Source organism: Natator depressus, chromosome 8 (assembly GCF_965152275.1).
Source record: "Natator depressus isolate rNatDep1 chromosome 8, rNatDep2.hap1, whole genome shotgun sequence".
NCBI classification, from domain to species: Eukaryota; Metazoa; Chordata; order Testudines; family Cheloniidae; genus Natator; species Natator depressus.
In genome coordinates, this window is record NC_134241.1 from 91176557 (window position 1) to 91200082 (window position 23526).

Here is a 23526-nt window from a genome sequence, read left to right on the forward strand (position 1 = left end):
AAGCGCAGCCGTATTGCAGATTTCCCTTCCAAGCTCCTCCTACATGCGACAGGCCAAATTCTAGACTTGGATGTATTGATGGGGCCCTCACTGAAATTCATGGTAGTGACTCACAGGCAAGTAAATCCAGAATTTGGCCTAAGTGAGCCAGATTAGGAGAGGAGTACATGGGATTAAGTATATTTTACATGCCAAGAGATAGCAGAGAGCAGTGCAAATGGCGTAAATTACAATAGCCCTACCTTTTACATTTGTAGCTACTTACACTCTCCTGTTAGTTGCTTTTGCTCCTACCAGTCCTCCCTTCTAGTCTCTTGGTAGGTGAGTCAAACTAGTTTAGACTCGCTCAGATTCCAGGGACAAATTCTAAGGTGTGTAAGTGACACCTGGGTAATGGGCTTCATTCGGAGGGAGTCTGTTAGTAACTTGCACACTGAGGGGGCTAAAAGCAACTGTAAATCCCACCAGCTTCGACTCCTTTAGATTCTTCCATGCACACTGACTCATTTCTGAATTTTGATCTTCCTGTCCAGAGCTTATTTCAGACGGTTAATTAGCACATTCTTGGCTGTCAGTAGCTGGACTGTGCATTCCTGAGAGGCACATGTTTTATGCACACAGATAATCACCAGAGCATTTATGTGCATAGATAATCACAATAGTTTACAAAAATTCACTGGGCCCTGATAATTACTCTAGTTTGCTTTTTCTCTTTCATTTGTCTTAATGTGGTCTCCTTCTTCCCTGCTCTAACCTGGCTGAAAAAACACAGGTAGATTTCCTTCAAACTGACCAATTCCTTTTGGTTCTACTGAATTTTTGACTGGCTGTAGTCACAAATATATCAGGTGAACCTGAGCTGTATTTCAGGACCATAGTTTTGTGTGAAAAAGGTGATTGTTTCAGGTGAGTTTTGCTTTGAAATTTCAGATTCTTTCAAAGAGAAAAACCAGGATGAAGACAGAATTTTTTAAAAAAAAAAGTGGAATGCTGAGTTTTCAAAATTTTTCAGGAGATGTTAATACCTCCTTATAGTTTGTCCTGTTTGGAAAAGTTATTTCCAAACTGTAGTGTGAAACAAAAATTATTCATTTAAAAAGACTTGAATAATATATAATATATAATTATAATATAAACAAATAATATAAAGTCTAGTTGAATAATTAGTGAAGATTGTCTCAAATCACAAAATGTATATCCCAATCCAGATTTTAAAACCCCAACATATCTGGGATGTTTGTAAGGAGGGGTTTGGTTCAGCTAATGACTATTTGCAAAATTTGGATTCAGCTCCACGTTTAGATTTTGAATGTCCTGAAGGACCCTGATGTGTTAGGTAGGATCCATCATTTGGATTCAGGCCCAGCTTTAATAATGAATGTGTTTGCTTATATAGAGGCAGCTAGTTTTTGAGGCTACTTCTTCCTGCTTCTGGTTTTTCAAAGCTGAAATGAAGGCTGGATTGTGAGCTATTGACAGGGACACTACATTAATCTAATAATCTTTAGAAAGTGTTATGGGGTTTTTAATATTCACATGATGGCCAAACCCTGTGTTCAGCCAATCATAATCATAGCATAGGAGCATATTCAGGGTTCTAAGTTTGGACATGAACGTATAACCATCTGGTTGGAGACAAATCAGCTGTCTGTTGAACTATAAACACCCTTCATTCATAGTGATAATTCATCTTTCCTACCATTGAAATGTTATGCTGCAATCTATCTTGCTGTGCATAAATCAGTGTAATCTCCAAATAGATGGTTATTAAGCAGGTATTGGAAGAGAACTGATTTACAGTACTTAGCCAGAGAATCGTGTACAAGGGCTTGAATTTTAAGCTGTAACAGCGTAACTGTGAAAACACAGGGATGGGTTGAGCCTGTTAGGCATTGATCCCCTTGCATAGGGGACAGCTTACTGGTGTGCGTAGGTGTGGGGGACAGAGAGGAGAGAGCATGCCTGGATATAATCCCTTGATGGGGTGCAGTATGTGCAGTCCTTTGTAGCTGGCCAGCTCTGGAAAGTGAACACACCTGAACTAAAACTAGGGAAAAAACTGGCCTCTCCAAACCGTTGTACATTTTACACGTGCAGGATAGGACACATACAGCAGTAAAATAAAAGATGGTAACAGAGATTAGAAGCTGGGAATAGACACCACTGGTAACAAATTAGTGATAGGTACCCAGATGCCATGGTAATGAGTAGGATTTGAGAGGCTGAGCCAAATTCTGTCCTGAAGTGTGTCTATCACTGGAATTGCATGGGGTCATCACAGAATTTGACGCAGGGGAAGTGGGATACGTACAAAGGCCAGATTTTCCCTTAAAGAGAGGGGGAGAAAGAGGCGTTTTAACCCCACTCTTGGCTGCATTGTATGTCTGTCTATAATCTTGAATTTAAAAAAAAGTTCCCATAAAACTATACCAAAGGCAATGAAGCGAGGCACAGAATTCACCAATGCAAAGTACTGAGATAGATGAGGGTTATGAGACAGTCGACTGCCCTTGTATTCAGTGCACCTGGAAAACTGTGTAACAAAATGAAGGTTTGAGCCAGTTCCCCCCACAGAGAAGGGAATATATCTGGTAAAAGTAGGGAAAAGAATTTTTATGATTCCTTATGATTTTTTTAAAATTAACATTAAAACTCTATCCTTCTCCACCCACTCCAACACCTAAACGCCTGATCCTGCACTCAGTTACACCAATGTAAATCCATAGTGATTCCATGGTGTTAGGTGGAGTCAGTATGGATTTATATATGTGTAACTGGTAGCAGAATCTGGCTCTGGAGACTTTAGGAGCATATGGGACCCTAAAGTGTGGCAGGTGCTGTTTGGAAAATGGTATTCACAGAGCCCAGCTGGTAGCCACAGCTGAAATCTGCATAATCAAAATCTTCAGATTCAGCTGCCTTGCCTGGTTTCATTTCCATGGAAACAGATGCAGGACTGTAGAAAATTATGTACAGGTGTTTCCATTAAAAGGTCATTGTTCGTCAACAGCTATAACACAATGGTAACTGACATGCCTCAGTTAGTTCCCTGTATTTAGAACAGGAAATGGTGGCCATCTCTTAGATATCACTGGGTAGTAATTTTTGGCAAATGCTGCTGTTTCATTAATGGTAACCTCTGTGGGCACTTTATTATCACACTGTTTCTACAGTATCCAGGCAACACTTAGATGTGTTTTGGCCCATATCTTTGTGCCCTCCTCTACCTTTCTGCCCAAAGCAACCTTGCATAAACTCCTAGTTCTGACATAATTTCCTTCAAATGGGTCTGCCAACCATCGTTCTGTTAGGACTGGCTAGGAAATGGAATGTTTCTCTGACAGGACACATTGACATTCCAAAGTTAGGTTTCATCCTGAATCGGCCCAGAAAGTGGAAATATTGGAAAACTTCACTGGATGAAACGTGGCAGAATATTTCAGATCAGAAATCTCAAAATGAAGCCTTTAAACACGGCAACATATTTTGTTTTAATTCTCATGATTGGAAAATTACAAACAATGTTGTCCACATTGCTGTGTTCTCACCCAAAATGTTGATGAAGCCATGTTTCCAGAAGGAATATTTTTGCGTGAAATTTTTTGACCAGCTGCACTTACTCCAAAACATCAACACAATTCTGACTGCTTCCTTGCTGAAATTCACTCGGCTTGAGCTGTAACCTACCTACTTTACATCAATTGGAACGTAACTGCCTGCAAAGCGTTTTGTGGTTGCTTTGCATGAAAGATACCATACAATTGACCAGTTGTGTTTCTGCTGTGATTGGCTGCAGCGAGACTGGATTCCTGTGTGACCCACTTGAATAGGGGGAGGGATTTCTCACCATAAGCTGAAGGTGCAGAGCAGTAGCAGAGCTGCTCTGTAGAGACTGCTCCATCCCCGTTGCTGGAGAATCCTTCAAAGTCCTTGCCCACACAGGGATCCCCTCCAGAAATACTCACTGAATTTACGGAGTTGGTACATGACCACCTCACTTGCACAGCAGAACAGAACTGGTTCTCAACAATGGGGGAAGCTTTTGCCTTTGAGAGAAGTTAACTTACTAGAGTGATTGAAAAACTAAAAGTAGCACTTTCGTTCCCTGCGCAATGGTGGGCAAATTGAGTATCGAGATCATCAATAACAGCCAGGCCAGTTGGGCATTTGCTCATATTTTAAAAATGTACTTGAAAGTGTGTATTGCTCTAAGTGTTGGTGACATAATCCTTCATATTTATTCAAGCCCTGATCCAGTGCTTGAGTGAGGTTATTTCCATCGACTTCAATGAGCATTGCATCAGTCTCATTGTTTCCAAAACCCATCGTTGTGATTATTTTTATGGAGCACGTAGATGCAAGAAATTCTTACGAATGTTTCCATTTTAGGGGAATTCAAAGAGGAAATCAGCGATGATGTGGCTGCCGGTCTGGTATGTTCAATAGAACGGATATAGCCAAATAGCTGATAAGTATCTTTGGTTGGTATGTTACAGATGATCTTTTATATAACGGTCTCTGCAACGGAGAAGGCAAGTCTGTAACTTGTTTTTTCTTAATTAATAAACCAAATATTAATATCCTGTCAACAGCATGGGCCAGATCCTGTGCCTGCTGAAGTCATTAATGGTTTTTCCTGTGCCTAAATACCCTAAAACTCAGCCCAGCAAAGCACCAAAGTGCATGTGTAACTTTAACATATGAGTACTCCCGTTGGCTTCAGTGGAAGGACTTTTATGCTTAAAGGTGCACAAGTTAGTGAACTGGGGCCTTATGACTTAACGAGAAAGGACATCCCCAGTCTTTTCTTTGTGTTCTCGTTTAACATTGATATGAAGCTTACTTTTCTGGGGCCTGGTGCACAGCCATTTAGAATCTTTGACTTTCCCATGGGAATTCTGTCATGCTGCAGCTAGGTGCAACAGACCACATGGAAAATAACAATATACTGGCTCTTCTTAAAGTAAGGAGTGGTCATGATGTTAGTGTCAATGTCTTAAGGTCATTGTGCGTGAGAGATAAAGACCTTCACCCACAGATGACAGGATTTGAAATGTAAATCTAATGGACTGAGAAGAGCCTTTGTTTCTGGTAGCCATTTCAAAGAAACTGTTATTTTCCCAGTACTTTGCCTTAAGGTTCCAACAGAAATGAAAACATTGTTTTTCAGTTAAGGAATTTAGCACAATTGAGATGTACTGGAGAAAATGTGCTACATAAGAACTAGCTATTTTTGTTGTTATTTATTATTATTAAAAGTGACCCAGCCTCTCTCTACACTTGCTTCCTGCTGTAAAACACTTCAGAAAATAATATCAATATTGGCAGCCCACGTGAAAGGAAATAATGACAAAATCCCCTCAGTCTTGGCTTGAGAGCTGTCTTCTGACTACTATTGCAAGTGAGGTTGTGGAAAAGTGCAGTGATGCTACATGGTTTAACGGCTGATAGCCAAAGCTAGACAAATTCAGAGTGGAAAGAAAGCATATATTGTTAACAGTGCGGGTAATTAACCACTGGAACAACTTACCAAGGGTGATGGTGGATTCTTCATCACCGACAATTGTTAAATCAAGATTGGACGTTTTTATTAAAAGATCTGCTCTAGGAATTATTTTGGGGAAGTTCCCTGGCCTGTGTTATACAGCAGGTCAGACTAGATTATCACAGTGGTCCCTGCTGGCCTTGGAATTGATGAATCTATGAAAAAATACCTGCTCCTTGGTAAGAAATGGAGTAATCACAGCTCAGCTTCCTTAACCCATCCCTTCGTGACTATCAATTGACAGAGAGGAGAATGCCTGTGGGAAGGGAGAGCTCCAGGGTCACTGGGTTTCATCCCAGGACAGGGAATTTTTTGTTGTTGCTTTGTTTTTAATTTTCTTGTGATTTAATATTTGGTCATCAAGGTGATTTCAATGGGATTTAGGCACCTAAACATCTTTAAGGATCTGGGCTCCATAATCCATATCTAAGAACTTCACTGTGGGTTTAGGAGCCTATCTTTACACTCCCAGGTTTGAAAGTTTTGGCCCATTATTCCTTGAGGGTAAACACTTGCTGGGCTGTGTTTCTGCTGAAGCCTCTACCAGCTGGCGAGGATGTCTTAAGGGTATCCAGACTTGGAAATTGCCCTGACTCGGCCTTTGGTGGTCAGCAGTCAGTGCAGCGCACCAGTGCATACCCTGGAAGCATAGGCAAAGGCTACTGACTGGGCAGAAGTCAACCTCAGTTAGTGAATCCAACCCCACCTCGTCTACATGTGCGGGGTCAGCACAAGTGCAGCTTCAGCAATGGCTGAGTTGGGGCTATTTCCGGAGGTAGACAACACTCTAGACCAAGCCCACGACTGTGGTGTTCATAGCTGCCTTAAACACAGAAGTATTCTGTGGTTGCCATTTACCCAGCATGACACTGTCGCTAATAGTTTTAATCTTAAGTTTCCATTTAAATTTCTTAGTAGCGACTTGTGATTGAACAGCGGGGACTTAATTTTCTTTGCACTCACCATTGACTGAAAATAATTCTCGTGTGGAGGAAACCGCTGCTTTAGACCCCATACAGTGCTACCAGTTACTCCGTAGGCCTCATTCTTTCACTTGGCACCATACCATGTATTACTGTGAGTGGGGACCTTCCTGGCATAACAAATTGCTATTATGGCACCCCTAGTGGAAACAGGATTCTAATTAGCCATTCATCATGAGACTCCGCCATTCAGAGGAATACTTGCTGAAGGAAAAGAGAGGAACTTCACAGATAACTTTAAAAACAGCCATTGTCTGAACTGTTAAAATGGGGAGAGGGTGGTCAAAGAAAAAACTGAACGTGACGATTTTGTTCAGTAGCCAGGGAAGAGGCAGGAACTGAGGGAAGGGAACAGAGTTGGCAAATGTATGCTGGCTGTCTTCAGGTCACAGCTCTAAACTATGGTGAGTAGGCTTGAAAATAACCTGTTGTGCCAACTATGCACTGTAGCTAATCACTGAAATGCAATGCACTGGCAACTGTCCTAGTGAAGTGAGGAAGCTGGTTATCAGAAAACCCATTAAGTGAGTTCTGGGCAACGATGGGAACTTGTTACATTTTTTCTTCCAAGTAAGGATTGTCAGACTGAGAAGGAGGAGTGTACTGTGTTGGGCAATGCCTTGTGGTGGCGTCACACCAGCCTAGGGAGATCTGTTGTACCTCAGTTCTCCTCTCCCTGGGATCAACTCTGTGTTCCCTCTGTAGAAAACTATTCGTGGTTAGTCTTTGATTCACACTGTTCAGGCCTTTCCTTTGCAGGAAAACGCCAAAGAGCATGAAATTCTTGCTTACAAGACTTGGGCTCGAAACTATCCTGCCACTGAAGGAAAAGAAAGACCAGTGATCCGGTCTTTCTTCAGTCCAACTGACTCCAGTGACTCTGAAGAGCAGGAGGCCTGGATAGACCGGTTCAGAAAACTAGAGAGAGCTCTTTATTTGTGTGATATAAAAAACACAGGTAATGTTTTAAAAGACAGCCTGTAGGCTTTACTCAATGGACCACCCACATGAGTAAGGGATCAGAGCTATTATTTGAAAGTAATTCGCTTTCTAAAACACTCGAGGTCAGAGGGATGTCAGTCTGGGTTCTATTCCCAGCTCCACTATGAACTACTTGCATGACACTGGGCAAGTCACTGAAAGTCTCTGTGACTTATTTTCCTTATATGTACAATAGAGCTAATAATACTGCCCAATGTCAGATGGGTGTTGGGTGCACTTGAATATTCTGCCAGTGACTGCCGTAGGAATGCCTGTGAATAAATACATCTCAAAAGAAAAATATTAATGACTATTGAAGCCAGAAGGAAGGGTCTGAAAGTCAGGAGGGTCATATTCTGCTCTTGGGTGCACATATGTGGCTCCTTTGGCTTTACGAGCTACCTGCTGTCATCTCCATTGCAGTTTCTCCCTGCCACCAACCAGACGTCCTCCTGATAGATTCCCTTAGCTCCTTGGCTAGTTCCCAGCTTGAGGGAGGGCTGAAGAACTGACAACAGGGTGAAGTGGGCAGGCTGAGGACAAGGGTTGTTGCCAGTAGGCAAGAGGGGTTTTGCACCAGTAACAGATTCCCATCCACACTGCCTAGTGCCCAAATGGCCTGCCTCCTCCTAATATAGCCTCCCCTCCTGGCTGAGCCTTAATGTTTAAGAACTGGCCAGTCTCCAACCTGTTAAATACCTGATGCTTAGCCAGTGTCCTCAGGATTAATGTATAGATATTTGCCAGGCAACGACTGTATCATAACAGAGACTGTACATAACAACATACCTCTCTTTCACCTTTGGTCACACAAACATCCCCCCTCCTTCCCCCCCCAGTAAAGAAAGAATTTCACTGGCACAGTTAGGCAGGGCAGGAAAAGGCAAAGACTCAACCGTTCCCTTTTGGTGACCAGTCCGCAGTGGTTTGTTTGTTGGTTATTCCCTGGCTCTGAATGTTCAATAATTTCCTATCCAGGGAGTGTATTGTGATTTTCCATAGATCTCTCTGTTTCACCTTGTCTTTTGCTAAACATATGCTCTTAGTCTGCTATGAGACCTTTCTGTAACTTCCCCACCTTCATATGAATCACACTCCACAGTGCTCAAAGATGAGCTTGAATCAAATGTGCTAACATTTAGGCTTCTTCCCTGTACTGTCTGCTTGGGTCCGATCAGTTCTATCTGATGGAACAGGATATTCACCTGGCTCCCATCACACAGTATCTGAGCTCTGCAGGTTTTACCAAAGTCCTCTTTGGTTTGGTGGACTTTGGCTTTTTGGCAAAATGAAGTACATGCTTTGAGTACATGCTAAGTAACAATTTACTATGATGGCTTCTTTCATGCCTCTTTGACCCTCCTATAAATGGGGAATCTATAACCTTTATGGTATTTGGGAACCATATTCTAATAAGGAACAAGAGTCACCAAAGTGTTTGATTTTTGCTGAAGGAAATGAGTTGATAATCTGTAGAAAAATGAACCAGGTTTTTTTAAAGTCTTTTTTTTTTAAATGTAGGCATGCTGGAAAAGGAAAAAGCAAAGCGTCTAATCCACAACTACAACCTCATCTATGATCTATCTCTGAGTCCTCTGAAAATTGATCAAGCTTTCCGAAACTTCCGTTCCGGAGAAAACATGCCATTGCAGCCGGTGCTGCAGTATTTAAAAGAGTTGTAACAAATACTTACTGTACCATTCTCACGAGTTCCGTTTTTCACCCAATGACAAATTTCTCACAGACTGAACATTGGTGATGTGCTAATTACTACAGCATGTTAATAACTCTCCATACTCTAAAAAAGAGGAAGCAAAAACAGAAACAGCTGCATCTTATACCTGAGTGAAATGTTAATAAAGTTGCTGGGTTTGAAATAAAACTAAATGGCCATGTAGAGTCAGGGCTCTGTCTCTGATACTTAGAGATGAGCTCAAGCTTCAGAATTCAGAGACTATGTAGTTCTGGACTTCTAACCCCAAAGCCTGAGAATATCTGGATTGGAATTCTGGATCCACTCATTATAAAGATAGCAATATTTGGATGAAGGGCTACATCTGGATTTTGAACACTGTTGATTATGGTGATAAAATTGATAGATGATTTCAGTGAGATTTTAAATCAAGAAAATAGGAAAGTTGTCACTCTTAAGAACATCCACCTGTTTGAAAGATTCTACTGGTTCTAAAGGAATTCTCCATCTTTATAACTGAGAATGCTCTCTAGGACTGATAGACTCTTTCAAACCAGTGAGACTTTTTAAGCACATCCACTGTGGGTCATTCAAGCAGGGCTATAAACTATAGTCTTCATATATTAGCATTGCGGAAAATAGCCCCAAACTGACCCTGAAGACTCACCTAAGTGCCTAAATGATTTTATTGTCCTTAGCTTCTTCTTCTGCAACCCCAGCCCCTCTCCCTAATGATGTCTTTACTGTTCTTGTCTTTACTCTAGGGACAAAGTCCGAAAACCTTACTTAGCATGGGCCTCAATTCAGGAAAACCTTTAAGTACATGGTGTAAACTTTAAGCACATGCTTAAGTCCCATTCACTTCAATGGGACTTAAACACATGCTGAAAGTTAAGCATGTGTTTAAGCGCCCATACCAAAGAGGGATGTTTTACAGGGTCAGGTCAGCACATATTCCACGAACAGTCACCGAAGTGAGTGGGATACTGTGCTTTTGGGAGTATGCATTAGACTTGGTAGTGAGCGGCTGCAGCATCATGCCCATAGATTGTAAACTCTTTGGGGTGGGGAATCTGCAGAGCATCTTACACATCAATGGTGCTAAATAGATAGTCATAATAACAGGTTGCATAGCTGCTGTTCTGCTTAATTCATAACATGGTGGTGAAGTGTGTGATGTTTCCTAGAGCAGGATCTAACAGTAACATTCTTTATCTGCATAAAGTTTAATGTGTGTCATTATTAGGGTGTGACATTTACATTTAAGATTAAAGGGTGGGATTTTCAAATAAGTTTAGGGGAGTTAGGTGCCCAACTCTCATTCAATTCCAGCGGGATTTGGAACATCTTAGCCTAAAAGCTTGTGGGTCAGAACTGAAAGAAATGAAGTTACTAATATTGAAATTACTTGGGATGCACAATATATCGTAGAGTCTGGTATTCAGTGTTCTAAAGCCGTGTTAGACCCTGAATTTACAACTGTAACTCTATCTTCCCTGCTTTAAAACGCAGATGTTCTTGTCCCACGGGGAGTACCTCTAGTTCGTAGGAAAATGTACATGTTCTGTTGTGAAGCTATGTGATGTTCTCATCTGAGAAATAGGTTTTCTTAAAACCTTATGCTTGAGCAATTGTCTACCTGTGTTTCTGTGCTGTGTACTTTGAAAAACAGGTTTCGTCTTTTTGCTTTATAGAGTGTCAATCCAGGAGAGGTCTGAGTGCCGGACACTCAGTGTAGCCTTGGGAAAGCTTGGAATTGAGCTAGTCTGTGAACCTATTGCTCAATCTTAGCCTCTGCAATGACTCATGTGGATAGTGCTCTCCCATAAGGAAGGGGTTCATAATTTGGTCCATAAAAATTAGAGGTGGAAGAGACCTAGGCCCAGATTCTTTTAAAGGCATTTAAGCACTGTTCTGCTCTGCGTTGCAAGGTCTATGTGACTTAAATGGCAGATTCCCGTTTTCAGAAGTGACTTAGGCACTTAGCCATTTAAGTCACTTGGGCCTTGTATTGCTGAGTGGAGCAATGCCTAAATACCTTTACAAATCTGGGCCCCAGAGCCTAATTCTGGTCTTTATTACACTGGTGTAAATAAGGAGTAGCTCCACAGACAGTAACAAAATTACACTGTGTAAGACAGATGTGAGATCGGCACCACCCTGGTAAAGTCCATTATCATGTCAGCCTCAGTTTGTCCCATACACTTGGTTCTCCATTCTTTGTCTCAGTCTTGTTTAATGGGTCAGATGATGGGTCTCAAGTGCTGGGAAATCATTGCTCTGGCTCAGGGTATCGCAAACTTTATTGCACTGCGACCCCTGAGCCCTGCTTCCCCAGGTGGGGGGGGAAAGGGGGCCACAGGTCAAGCCCTGCCACCCCAGGTGGAGGCAGAGGGGGCTGCAGCGGGTTGGGGTGGATCAGGTCCCAGCAAGTCTAATACTGGCCCTGGCGACCCCATTAAAATGGGGTCGTGACCAACTTTGGGGTCCTGACCCACAGTTTCAGAACCGCTGCTCTGGCACATAGATCTCCTCATTCAATAATTTTCCTTGATATCCAACCTACATTTCCCTGGCTTAGTGTACACTGTAGGGCTCCTGGGCCATCCTAAAGGATTCCTCTCCCTACATGGTGTTTGTATCTTTCATATACTTCTAAGATTTCCTCGTTAGTCACTCCCTGCAGGACCATTAATCACTGTGAATTCCCAGTCTGGAGGCCGCAGTTACATAGTTCCTTCTAACAGGCAGCTGACATGTAGCAATTAAGACAGTTGAACATAGAAATAACAAGTCTGAGGCTCCCACAGATCTCCGTCCCCCACTTTTCACACTTCAGGGGCCAGCATCTTTGCAGCTTGTACAACTCAGCAGGCTTTATGCTCTATCCACCAGTTGCATTACAGTGGCTCTTACCCCAGCTGCAACTGGTGGGGGGGGGAAGGAGGGGGGCTACCCAGCTCCCTTCACTCCCTTCCACTTCATCTCTTCTCTGTAGGACGACCTGCATTCTTCCCCATTTCATCTCTCCACTTCCTGGCTACAGCAGTGCCCCCTCCTCATTTGTGCACCTCCTTTTCCTCCTGCCCCCCGACAGATCCTTTCCTCCATTTCCCCTTCTCCCTCCCTACCTGGTGTGCAGGATCAGGCCCTGTTAAAGTATATGATCCATGCTGCATGCAGCCAGTTCCTGCTTCAGTTGGCACATTTACTCCTGTTCCTTGAAGAGTTGCACAGGCATTTGGCCTCACGACTCTTGACTTTTGTGTGCATCGTACGGCCATGAAAACAAGAATTACTTTGCTTAATTTCTCTCCTTTTTTGCCCATCATCACTGAGCCCGATCCAACTCCCACCGAAGTCATCGGCTGCAGCACCTGTAAGTTTAAATGAGGCCTCTCTTTAGACTGGTGTCTTGCTTCATTGATGGTATTTAGATCACACTGTAGGAAATAATAAATGTTTTTAAATTGGGTTTACAAATTACAATCACAAACATTATTCAGGAAGGATTTGACTGCAGACACCAGACACATCTTGACAGACCAAAGGGCCATTTTATGTCCATTTTTAATGCTAATATTTTCTATTCCTTTCATTTTGCTGCACACTCTCTTTCCCTGCCATCTCCAGTATTTTTAGGGCAGTCCTTACCCTCCAAAGCACTTCACACGAGTTGCTTTTACCCACCACTGAAATGTAGCCATTGCTGGGGTGAAAGATAGTAGCTGATTAGCAGCCCTACAGATCATCTTATAAACATATACCCCTGTGCTTCAGGGTATAAGCCAAGCTTTGAGAGTTAGGAAGAGACTTCTCTTGTGGGCAGGTCATTCGATCACTTCCTTCTCCAATTTTTTGTGCCTTCTTCTGAAACAGCTGGTCTTGGCCACTGTCAGAGACAGGAGATGGACCACTGGTCTGATTCATTCTGGACATTTCTTTTTTGCTATATGGGGAATGAAGAATCCTGTATCCAGTTGAAACTGCAGGGGGAAGTTCAATGGGCAGGAATCTGCACGTTGCGCAGGGCTATTCAGAAAGTGATGGCAAGATTTCACTGGCACCCTGAGACCATATTTCAAATGTGGGTGTATAAGGGGAGGTTTCCGTTTTTTTCATTTATGAGCCTAATTTGGATTTCCTAAAACTAGAGAGGGGTTTGAACAAAAACCTCTGAGCTAAAAACCTTACACTATTGAGGCAGTCAGCGTCCGGTCTGGCCCTGACCTCTGCCGCTGAAGTATAAATGCCGAAGTGTAAAAATTTGGCCCTACAGCAAACTCTTTCTCTTTCTCTGTCATTAGCAGATGAGTCTTTGGCATCCCTCCCCTTTGATGTGGAGCATATGTGCTAAAGATGCTTTAAAGTCACAGAGGCCCATGCAGGCCAATCTGCTAAGACCCAGATATGGGACACAGTCCTTAAAAGCCCTGGGTTGCCTGTAAAGAAGTGACCCAAAATAAGTGACACACCAAACAACAACAACAACAACAAAATGCTTTGTTGGGGGAGTTGGCTGGGGGGGGGAGCTTGAGCATTATATGGGCTTCACCTTTTAACACTGGTAACTCTTTCACATGGATCCAGCACATTTAACGGTTTTTAAACCACTGCTCAAACACTCTTAAATCCAAATGACACCTAACTAGCTTTTGCATACTTAACTCATATGCCCTCGTGTCAACTCATTGCTTTCATTATCCACCCAAGAGGGGGGATGTGTAGGCTATGACCGGATGATTGGGGCCTTCAGAGGCTCCGTATGGGCTGTCAGTTGCCCCAGTATAACTCTGGAGTAATTACGCTGAAGTTAATGGAATTACAGTGGGGGTAACCAAGAGTACAATTTGGCTTTATATCTCACCAGGTCAGATTATGACTGGGCCTTAATCCTGTTTAGCAGAATTATATCACCAGAAGTTAAAACTATTTCATCTGCCCCTCTCCTCTTAGTAACAGAAGGTAACACTAGTTCATCTGACAACCTTACCAAGTTGTTTTGATATATTTCAAGAAAAGAAAGACATACGTAGACTAGCAGATCTAACTTAATGGAAGAATCAATGTATCTCATATTATCAGTGGAATTGGTAACACACCTATATATATATATATATATATATAAAGCTGCCCAACTCTTCCCATTAGAAGACCCTGTTTTCAGTTGCTTGTAACTTTAACCATTTGTGTTGAAATTTTCCAACCAGGCAGATTTGGGGGGGGGGGGGGGTTAAGCTACAATGTGTCAGCCATTTCCAAGAATGAGATTTGGAGAAATATACTACTTGCCCATGTTAAAATTATTCTTACAACTGTTTTGTTGAGAAGCTTTAGCAGCTGCTTAACTTAGAGCCAAGATATGAAATGTAGCAGAGGGATTGCCCTGGATGTGCCTTTTGCTGTCCCTGAGGAAACTCACCGAGGAGCAGGGTTGTGTAGGAGGCTGGAATGGAGTGAGAGGATCAGGAGCCAGGGAAGGGGGTGGATAGGAGTGGGGGCCAGGAGAGGGAAGCAAAAGGCAGTGTGGCTGTGGGGTGGATGAGAACAGAGGCAGGCTGGGGTTACAGGGGTAGGAGAACCTATAACCACAAAAGGACATGCCCTTGTAGAACCTGAAACGGAACTAAGGAGTCCTCAGCCTCTACATTCCTCTGCTGTCAGCAAATAGCTGTGAAACCCACTGACAAAATTGTGTCTCATCCCCCGTTGCCCCCCCAAGACTGGTCCATATAGAGGATAACAGCCTACTACTGCTACTACCTGACTAGTTCAAGTAGTAGAGGTCTGTGTTGTGGAGCTGAGGGTCTGAAACCTGCCAATGACATATATTTTGTCAGTAGGAAGTCAATATTGACTTCAATGGCAGCAGAATCAGGCCCTATTTTTGAGTTTTTTGTGGTTCATTTTTTTCTTCTTGTTTTTATATAATGAAGATATAAAAAGGCTGAAAGCTATTTCTCCAGGAAGTGAATAAGAAATGGACCACAAGCACTGCAAAGAAGACATGTGAATAAATATGTAAATATGCAGAAATAATGCAAATAGGCTGTTTGAAAAACACACATTATTAACCTGCCTAAAAGAACTGCCATTATAACCATCTAAGAGGCATGAAATTACGTCCCCCTTATGAATTGTACGACGCCTCAGCTCCCTAATTTTGAAACGCTGATTCAAAGCAGCTCCAGTTTACACCTAGACCTTTTTTTCCTTTTCATTCCCCCCAGAAACAGTGTTTCCATCTGTTTGTCCCATTTTCCCATCTGTTCCTGAAGTCTCAGGGTCTTGTTCAGCTTGTTTATAAGGGGTGACTGAAAAGGAATATTTTCCCCCTCCCAGGACTATTGTTATGTGACAAGGCAGTTCGTTTTTTTAAAAAAAATCCCTTTGTGAAATGGTTTTGTTTCTGTTCTGACCTAGGGTGTTTATCTACCTCTTAAATGCATATGTTGAGCCTGATTCATTGAAGTGAATGGGAGTTTTGTGTGGGCAAGTAATGCAGAGCTGGGCCTAGAATGCTGGTTTAATTTTCCCCTTCCTTTCATGTCTTCTGTCTCAGTTAAATAATTCTTCCCATCTGGCTGTGACATCTGGCCACAGCTTGTAGTAAGGGGCAATGCTGGCTGGGGCCCTTGAGGGCTACTGGTAATGTTCTGCCTCCCTAAAGGAAGCACAGTAGAGGACACCACAAGGTGTCCTCCCTGCATGGTTGGGCATCTGCTGGGAGCCTTGGCTACAACACGCCCAGCTAACGTACCTCTAGAGAAGTGTTAAGGTGTGTTCACATGCGTGCTCCTGTGCTGAGGGTGGTCAGAGGTTTCAATCGTGTTACCCTATCTGAACTGAGCTAACCTAATTTAAAAGAGCATCTTTTGACACCCTTTGTTACACAGGCCATAAGAAAGCATGAAGATTAGGCAAGCTAACCAACTATTTATCCAAGGACAGTGGGCCTGGCCACCTCCTGGCTAGGACTGAGTAGCACGCCACAGGAAGTGTCGGGTGGTGTGTCACAATTCCACCACTTCCGGGCCAGCAGTGCAATGAGCTAGCTCCCTTGCCCCCATCAGCAGAGCCTGAAGATTGTTCTTGTACTGCTGCTACCCCAGGCTCTCAGTGCCCAACAGAGCAGTTCGGAATCAGCAGGATGTAGGTGCCTCCTAGCCATGTTCCTTCTCCCAGCTACACCAATGTTATGACAGCATAGGTTCTCTCTCCACCAGGGTAACCCCCTGTGGCCAGTTCCAGGGCAATTTTGTGCCAATGATGTGATCTTAGCATAACCCAGTGGGTTTTTAATTGCTTCGATGTAGTTACACAATGACCTTGCCAGTCCATTCAGAGATTCTAGTAGTGCAAGGCAAGCAGGAATGGATCTGTAGCAGGGTGCTCATCTGCTCTGGCCTTAAAGGGCATAAAACAGCCCAGGAGAGGGCTGTGGCTGGGAGCAAGCAGTTCCCAGGCTGATTGGGGGAAGTAGGCTCAGCTGTGGCCATGCCCCAATCAGGGCTCAGCTGGCCCTTATAAGAGGGCAGTGGGCCAGGAGTAGACAGTCTTCTCTAGCTGCTGGGGAGCTTGAGAAGGTACCTGGAGTGGAGCAGGACTGGGGGGGCAGGCTAGAGGAGCTCAGGCCTAGTGGAAGGCCAAAAATAGGTACTGGGGTTGCAGGGGGCAGCCCAAAGGTAGGCAGAGGCAGCAGGTCCAAACCCCCCTTCCCTGTAATGACTGGCTTATATACTGCAGTCTGCCCTAGTGAATGGGGGCTAGATGGTGACTGGGTAGTAGCCTAAGGTGAGGTGGGGATAGTGGGTGGGGGTTCCCCTGGGAGGGGGAGACCCAGAGGCTTTGGGGGCACAGCCAGGGGGCAGTACCCTGGACAAAAAAGGGCACTGGGGTCTGGGAGGGACACAGTGGCAAGTGGGACACTGGCCTGCAGAGAGCGCTCTGGAGGCTGGAAGAGCAAATTCCCTGAGACTAGCAGGAGGCACCACAGAGGGTGAGTCATGCCCCATTACAGGATCATTTTAAAACTAAAAATAAATTCACCATCAAGGTGAAGACCCCTTCTCTACAGAAATCTGCACTGAGCCACCTTTCAGGATTTAACTCCTTCAGTTACTGAGGAAAACATAGTCTCTATTCACTTTTTAGCTACAGATTAAGGTGTTTCTAGCAATCCTCAGCCCATATCTGATCAATGAGGAAAAACTCTTTAGACTCACTTATTACAGATAGATCAGAAGTTGGATTTCAGTCATCCCTCTCTAATTGGCCTACAGACACAGGTAAGAGCTCTTCTAAGGACTAAATATCATTTTAATTTCAAAAAGAGAACAAAGCAGTGAGTCACTTTGCATCTCTCCAGGCCCAAAGGGCTCTTTGATTTGTGGAAATACTTCTTTCCATAGAAGAACTGAGAATTTGGAAAATACACAAAAACTGCATTAATCTACTATTTTTAAATATCCCTTTTTATGTGATGGGGAGAGATAATAAAAGCTTGTAAATCATGTCCCTAAGCGATTTAAAAATGCATTGGGAAAGTCTGCCACCTATCCACATGACATTATTTTATTTTTTTTTATTCCTATATGTGATTACCTGCAATCGTTGCCAGCAAGGGCAAGTTTTGAGTGATTCTATTGTTGTGATAGTCTCAAGAATTCTAAATGCACTTTTATTGTTCTTTCCTTTTCTTTGGATTGTGATTGGATCCTTCATTTAGCTAAGGAGAGGAAAGATGTTTTATTTTAAGGATGTCAAGTGTCTGTTTTTCCAGATGTAACTAGAGACACAGCTATTTGTAGAAAATGTTTTTTGTTCAGCGCAAGGTTAAAAACATCCATTCATGAACTGCCAAGGCAGCTGGGCTCCACTTTTCAGCTAGAATGGCCCAGGCTAAGTCTCTGTGGTGCCAGGAGAGAAGCATTTTCAGTTGCAAGACCATAGCTCAGGGCTACTTTCCCAGATGAAATCAGGCCAAGCTCAACCCTGTATGGATCTTGCCTTTATACATCTCTCTAACAAGGCCTTCCCCCAGTAAAAGCATCTTGCAAGGGCTAGTCCACAATTGGAGGGATTAGAAGTGCTAGGAAAGAAGAAAAAGCAACCCCCTGAAGCTCTGATCCTGCAAAGGGCGCTACATGGGCATTAATCTTGGGGGGGGGGGGGGGCTTTGCACAGATGTGAGCATCCAATTATGTTGCAGGACTGGGGGCTAAATGTGCATGACAGGAATAAGAGATGCTATGGGAACATCCCCTATAGTGTGCAGTCAGTGCCACCTTAAGGTGATACCCTAAGGCATTGTGGTATGTCTACACTGGCAAGTTTTTGAGCCACAAGTTATACCATTTCTAGTAAACCACTGTTACATGTCCACGCTGTGCTCCTTGTGGTGATGGAACGCATCCACATTAGCAGCTCTTGCAATGACAAAGACCGCAGTGTGTGTGTGTGTGCCAGCAGGAGCATTCCACGTTAATGGTTTGCTTTGTGTCCCAGAGCAGGTCAGGTCAGCACACAACAGCTGTCAGAAACGGTGCTTTGAAAGGAGAGGGGCGCATGTCTCCAGGGCAGCCGAGTTCAAAACAACGAGCGGAGCGGTCACCTGAGGCATTATGGGCCAGCTCTGGAGGCCAATTACAGCGCAGAAAGCAATCAAGTGTCTACACTGGCACTAGAGCGCTGGAGCCTTTGCGCAAATAGCCTTACGACTCTTGTCAAGGTGGGTGTTTTGCAGGGCTGCAACTGAGGAGTTTCTGTGCACAAAGTGGCCTGGCCGTGTGTACACGGCTGCAGTTTGAGCTCAGAAAGCTGCTTCACTGCGTAGGAACTTGCCAGTGTAGACAAGCCCTCAGATAGTTTGCCAGGCCAAATTAGAAAATACACACAGATGTTTCTTGATCTTTACCTTCCCTCTCTCCTTTATTTATTTTATTTTACAAAGCTGTTTCTAAGGCCTTGATCCTGCAGTGGAATCCATTAAGACATAAGAGGCTGCAAGCTCGAGAACTCATTCTTTGAACTATTGTTTAAGTTAAATTCTGCAGGACATTGAGGTTACTGAGCTCCTATGTCTTAGCATATTGTGACAGGTCAGGCCAGATGGCTACAGAAGAGTGATTGAAGGCAGATATATTCATCCCAGACTAAGTAGATCCCTGTTCCCTGGGTAAAGTAATCAGGGCAGTTCCAGAACAAGCAGGAACTTACTGGAACCAGTTAAGGCAGGCAGGCTAATTAGGACACCTGGAGCCAAATAAGAAGCTGCTAGAATCCATTAGGACATGCTGGCTAATCAGGGCACCTGGGTTTAAAAAGGATGCCCCTTCAGTTAGGGAGAGGTGCATAAGGAGCTGGGAGTGAGAGGACGTGCTGCTGGAGGACTGAGGAGTACAAGTGTTATCAGACACCAGGAGGAAGGTCTTGTGGGGAGGATAAAGAAGGTGTTGGGAGGGTGGGGGAGGCCATGGGGAAGTAGCCCAGGGAGTTGTAGCTGTCACACAGTTGTTACAGAAGACACTCTAGACAGCTACAATCCACAGGGCCCTGGGCTGGAACCCGGAGGAGAGGGCGGGCCTAGGTCTCCCCCGCCCCCACTACAATTTTCCCAACTCCTGATCAGACTCAGGAGGAGTTGACCTGGACTGTGCCTTCCACCAGAGGGGAAGGTCTCTGGGCTGTATGCTGATCCGGGGAGGGTCAGGGGACACTGCAGGGGGTGGTTCTTCTCCTTAACCTCACCACTGGCTAGCATGGGGAAATCTGGGTGAATGGCAGATTTAAGCCACAAAAGAGGCCAAACTTAGGGCTGCTCTCGGGGGTGAAAGTAAGCTGGGTGACTTACTGGTACTCTGGGGCCAGCTCTGGCCCCTGGAAGGGGAAGGATTGAGGAGGTCAGAGCCAGCCCCACCCACCCTGTAAGGTAAGTGCCCCTCCTACCAGGGTAGCAGCAGCAGCCTGGGGCTCTGGGGGCTATTTAAAGGGCCCATGGCTGCCTTGCTTCTACCACCCCAGTCCTTTAAATAGCTGCCAGAGCCCTGCAGCTGCTACCCCAGGGCTCCAGCAGCGGGGCTCTGGAGGCAATTTAAAGGGCCTGGGGCTCCAGCCACTGTTGGGCGCCCCAGGCCCTTTAAATTGCCCCCTGGGGAAGCCGGGCTGCCCTAGTACGGTGCACTGGCTCTTGCCGGTATGCCGTACCAGGGCTTACTTTCACCTCTGGCTGCTGTGAACCTCTGAGGCGAGCAAGTCTGCCAATAACCGTAGGACCCACCAAGGTAGAGGAGGACCTTTGTCACAATATATAAGAGCAAGTGTCTATATAGGTTACAGATTGATAGGGTATTTGCTGCTATATTACCCTATATTTGTCCCTCAAATAAACAGTGTCATTTGAATGTATTGGCTGAGAGTGAGTAGTCAAAAATTCTGCAGTGCACTGAACAACCCATACAAAGGGAAATTCTGGCCTCATTGAAGTCAATGGTCACGTTCCCATTGACTTCAATGAGCCCAGAATGTCACCTGCAGTTCTTATAGTTAATCTTGCTGCAGTCAACTGGCTTTTAATGCACAGTGTATTTATGAAAGCAAATTTATGAAGGTTGATTGCAGTGGAGAGTAGAGCCTTTTAGTCATCCAAAGACTACGCACCAGAAGGGCAGCTGCCCCATGGCACATTTTTCCATGCTGCGCTGCCAACATGCATCTGCTGTGACCTGGTGGTCAAAAGGTTTTAGAGTCAAATTTGTATCAATGGAAGCCACTCTTTGCACTTCACCCACTTGGACTGAGTCAATGGATGACTTCTCTAATCTACAGCAAAGCTGTAGATGGTGGCCAGTGCTATTGGTTTTTGTTTTTTTTTTAATGTGACTACCTGTCCATTGGCAACTGCACTCAAACCACATGTTCAACCATTAACTCCTGCAGTTGGATCACTGGGGTTCCACGAAGGCACAAGGTTCTTCCCACATGGATTTGATTGCAGGATTAGGGCCTTAAATTAGACCATTGCATAGTTTGGTAATGAGTTTCCATCGCTACCAGCCTGCATTAGGTTTGGGCCCGTGAGCTAGAGTTAAAAGGCATCTCATCCCACTGCTAATTCCACGAGCCAGTTAGTCCCCATAAATATATCATTTTTTAAATTAGCCTGATAAATGAGAACATCAGATCCCTCTAGGCAATAATGCAATACATTTTCTCAATTTACATTGTACATGATATTTTGTAAAACCAACAAATGGATGAATAATTCAGCTTCCATAGTCAATAAATGCTTATGTGCAACATTAATGCCCTCAGTGATGAATTTCTTATGTGGCTGGTTAAGAAAAATCCTTCCTAATGAACCATTTGAATGACTGTATAATTTCTAATACTGATTAGAAGCACCCATGAGAAGTCATACTAACTAAACAAAGCCTTGCCCCTGCTCTCCCCTCCCCAGCAAATCAACTATTTAAACAAAAGCATTGTAACAAACTGTTTCCATCAGACAAGTGCTTTGTAGCTTGTCTGGTTTCAAGGTAAACACATTTGTCCTGGGCAGCAAGTGGCAAAAATGAAGCTGTTTCTTTTCTTTGTTGCCTTTCTTCAGAGGCTCACTGGCAGATCACCAAGGATGTGCTACTGTGCCATAGGAGAGGTGAGGTTGCTTGTTCCCCATATCCATGCAGACCATGTGCCCGGACTCGCCAGTGAAGAGCAGACAAGCTGCACTGATACTAAAATCTGAAGAAAATAAAAAGTGAAACCTACTAGAAAGACTTTGGACATGCTGTTTGCCATCTCTATTTTCATGCAATCCTTCCCTTTTTCATCCTGGTAAATTGTTCTAATAGGTAAAATCATTATGGGTCCACTTTTCAAATGTGAGGTCCTAACTCCCACATTTGGACACTTCAGGTAAATCAGCAAGCTGTTGGATAAAAACACAACTTTATGTGCCAAAGAGCTGATCTGGATGTAAAATATAAGCCCTAAAGAAGGCATCCAGATAACACTGTTCGCCAGTTAGGCTCTGTGACATTATTATTTGTATTGTGGTAGCCCATAGAAACCCCACTTGGATGCTTCAAGACCCCATTGTGCTAGGCAATATACAAGCAGAGACCAAAAAGATGGTCCCTGTCCCAAAGAGCCTACAATCTAAGTATAAGACAAGGTGGAGACAGATGAGGAAACAATTAGACAATATTGGTTGTTGCATGCTAGGCTGTGACTGAGTGTTCTGAAGCAGTCCTGATGTTTCAATAATACAGTCAAGCCAGGTTCTGATCTTGGTTACATTTATGTAAATCTAGAGTTAAGCCCATTAATGAAAGATAACCAGGTGCTTCCTCTGTGTAAAGGAGATCAGCACCTCACCCAGGGGGTTCTCTCTCAGCTGTGTATCACTAGCCCGATCTAGAATTTTACCATCTATGGTTCATGGGGTTTTGTGAAGGCTTCCAAAGCCCTTGTGATATTTTTTTAAACTATCCTGACCTAAAAATCCTTTTCAATGTTTATGAAACACACAAAGGAAAGAAACAAAACAAGGAAGATTGAAAATACTTGGAACAAGATTTTCAACTTGAAGTCCTAACAGTGGGCTCCTACATCCAAATATAGCCAGTACCACTTCAATAAATGGTCTGGCCCTCAAGAGCACCCTGCCACCAACTGCACGCATTGACTACAGTAAGCACTCTTGGGTTTGCATCACTTTTGAATGTCAGGCCACATTTTTGGGTGCCTAGATATGGATGTAGAAGCCTAACCTTAGGCTGTTCTTAAACTCTGGGCCCTGGAAATTAAAAGTTACAGCCAAGATTTTTCATAGGTGACAAGGGGTTGTGGATGTCTCAATATTTAGTGCCCAGCTTGAGCCCCCTTACCCTCTGTAGATCAGGACCACCCTGTAACTCCTCAGCACTCTCTGAGAATCAAGCCACTTTAAGGGATCTCAAGTTGGACTCCCACACTCATGAGTCATTTTAAAAAATCTTGGGTGGCATTTTCCATCATTTTGGAAAGGTTCCGTCTTCTTTCCTTTGGCAGTTGCATAAAGCCTCTTGCTTAGGATTTTCGGTTACTCTTTTCATCATAAACATCTTTTTTTGGCAGAAGGAGCTGGTCAAATTTGAATTTTGGCTCAGTAATTCACTTAGTCATAACACACAGGAAGAGAAAGGGCAGAGAAGAAATAGAAAAATGTCTGCCTGATGCTTGCTTCATTCCACAGAACATGTAAGATGAAACCTGGTGCAAGGCACCCTCCCTCGCTTCACACAGGTTGCTTTAGCTGTTGAATCCCAGCTTGCTTCCTGGTC

The 23526-nt window shown here is 43.9% G+C and overlaps 1 protein-coding gene across 4 annotated transcripts in view; it reads left to right on the top strand.

Moving 5' to 3' along the window:
- The window catches only part of C8H1orf87 (chromosome 8 C1orf87 homolog), a 34129-nt gene extending 23314 nt beyond the window's left edge, over positions 1-10815 (top strand). For 2 of the 4 annotated variants that reach the window (XM_074961636.1, XM_074961635.1), the window contains exons 10-12: positions 4390-4433; positions 7273-7486; positions 9031-10814. In XM_074961636.1, the coding sequence (XP_074817737.1) occupies positions 4390-4433; positions 7273-7486; positions 9031-9191 (419 nt within the window). In that variant the 3' untranslated portion in view covers positions 9192-10814. Of the gene's footprint in view, positions 1-4389; positions 4434-7272; positions 7487-9030 lie in introns of all 4 variants that reach the window. The other 2 variants (XM_074961637.1, XM_074961638.1) reach the window with 2 other exon arrangements.
- The last annotated feature ends 12711 nt before the right edge of the window (positions 10816-23526 follow it).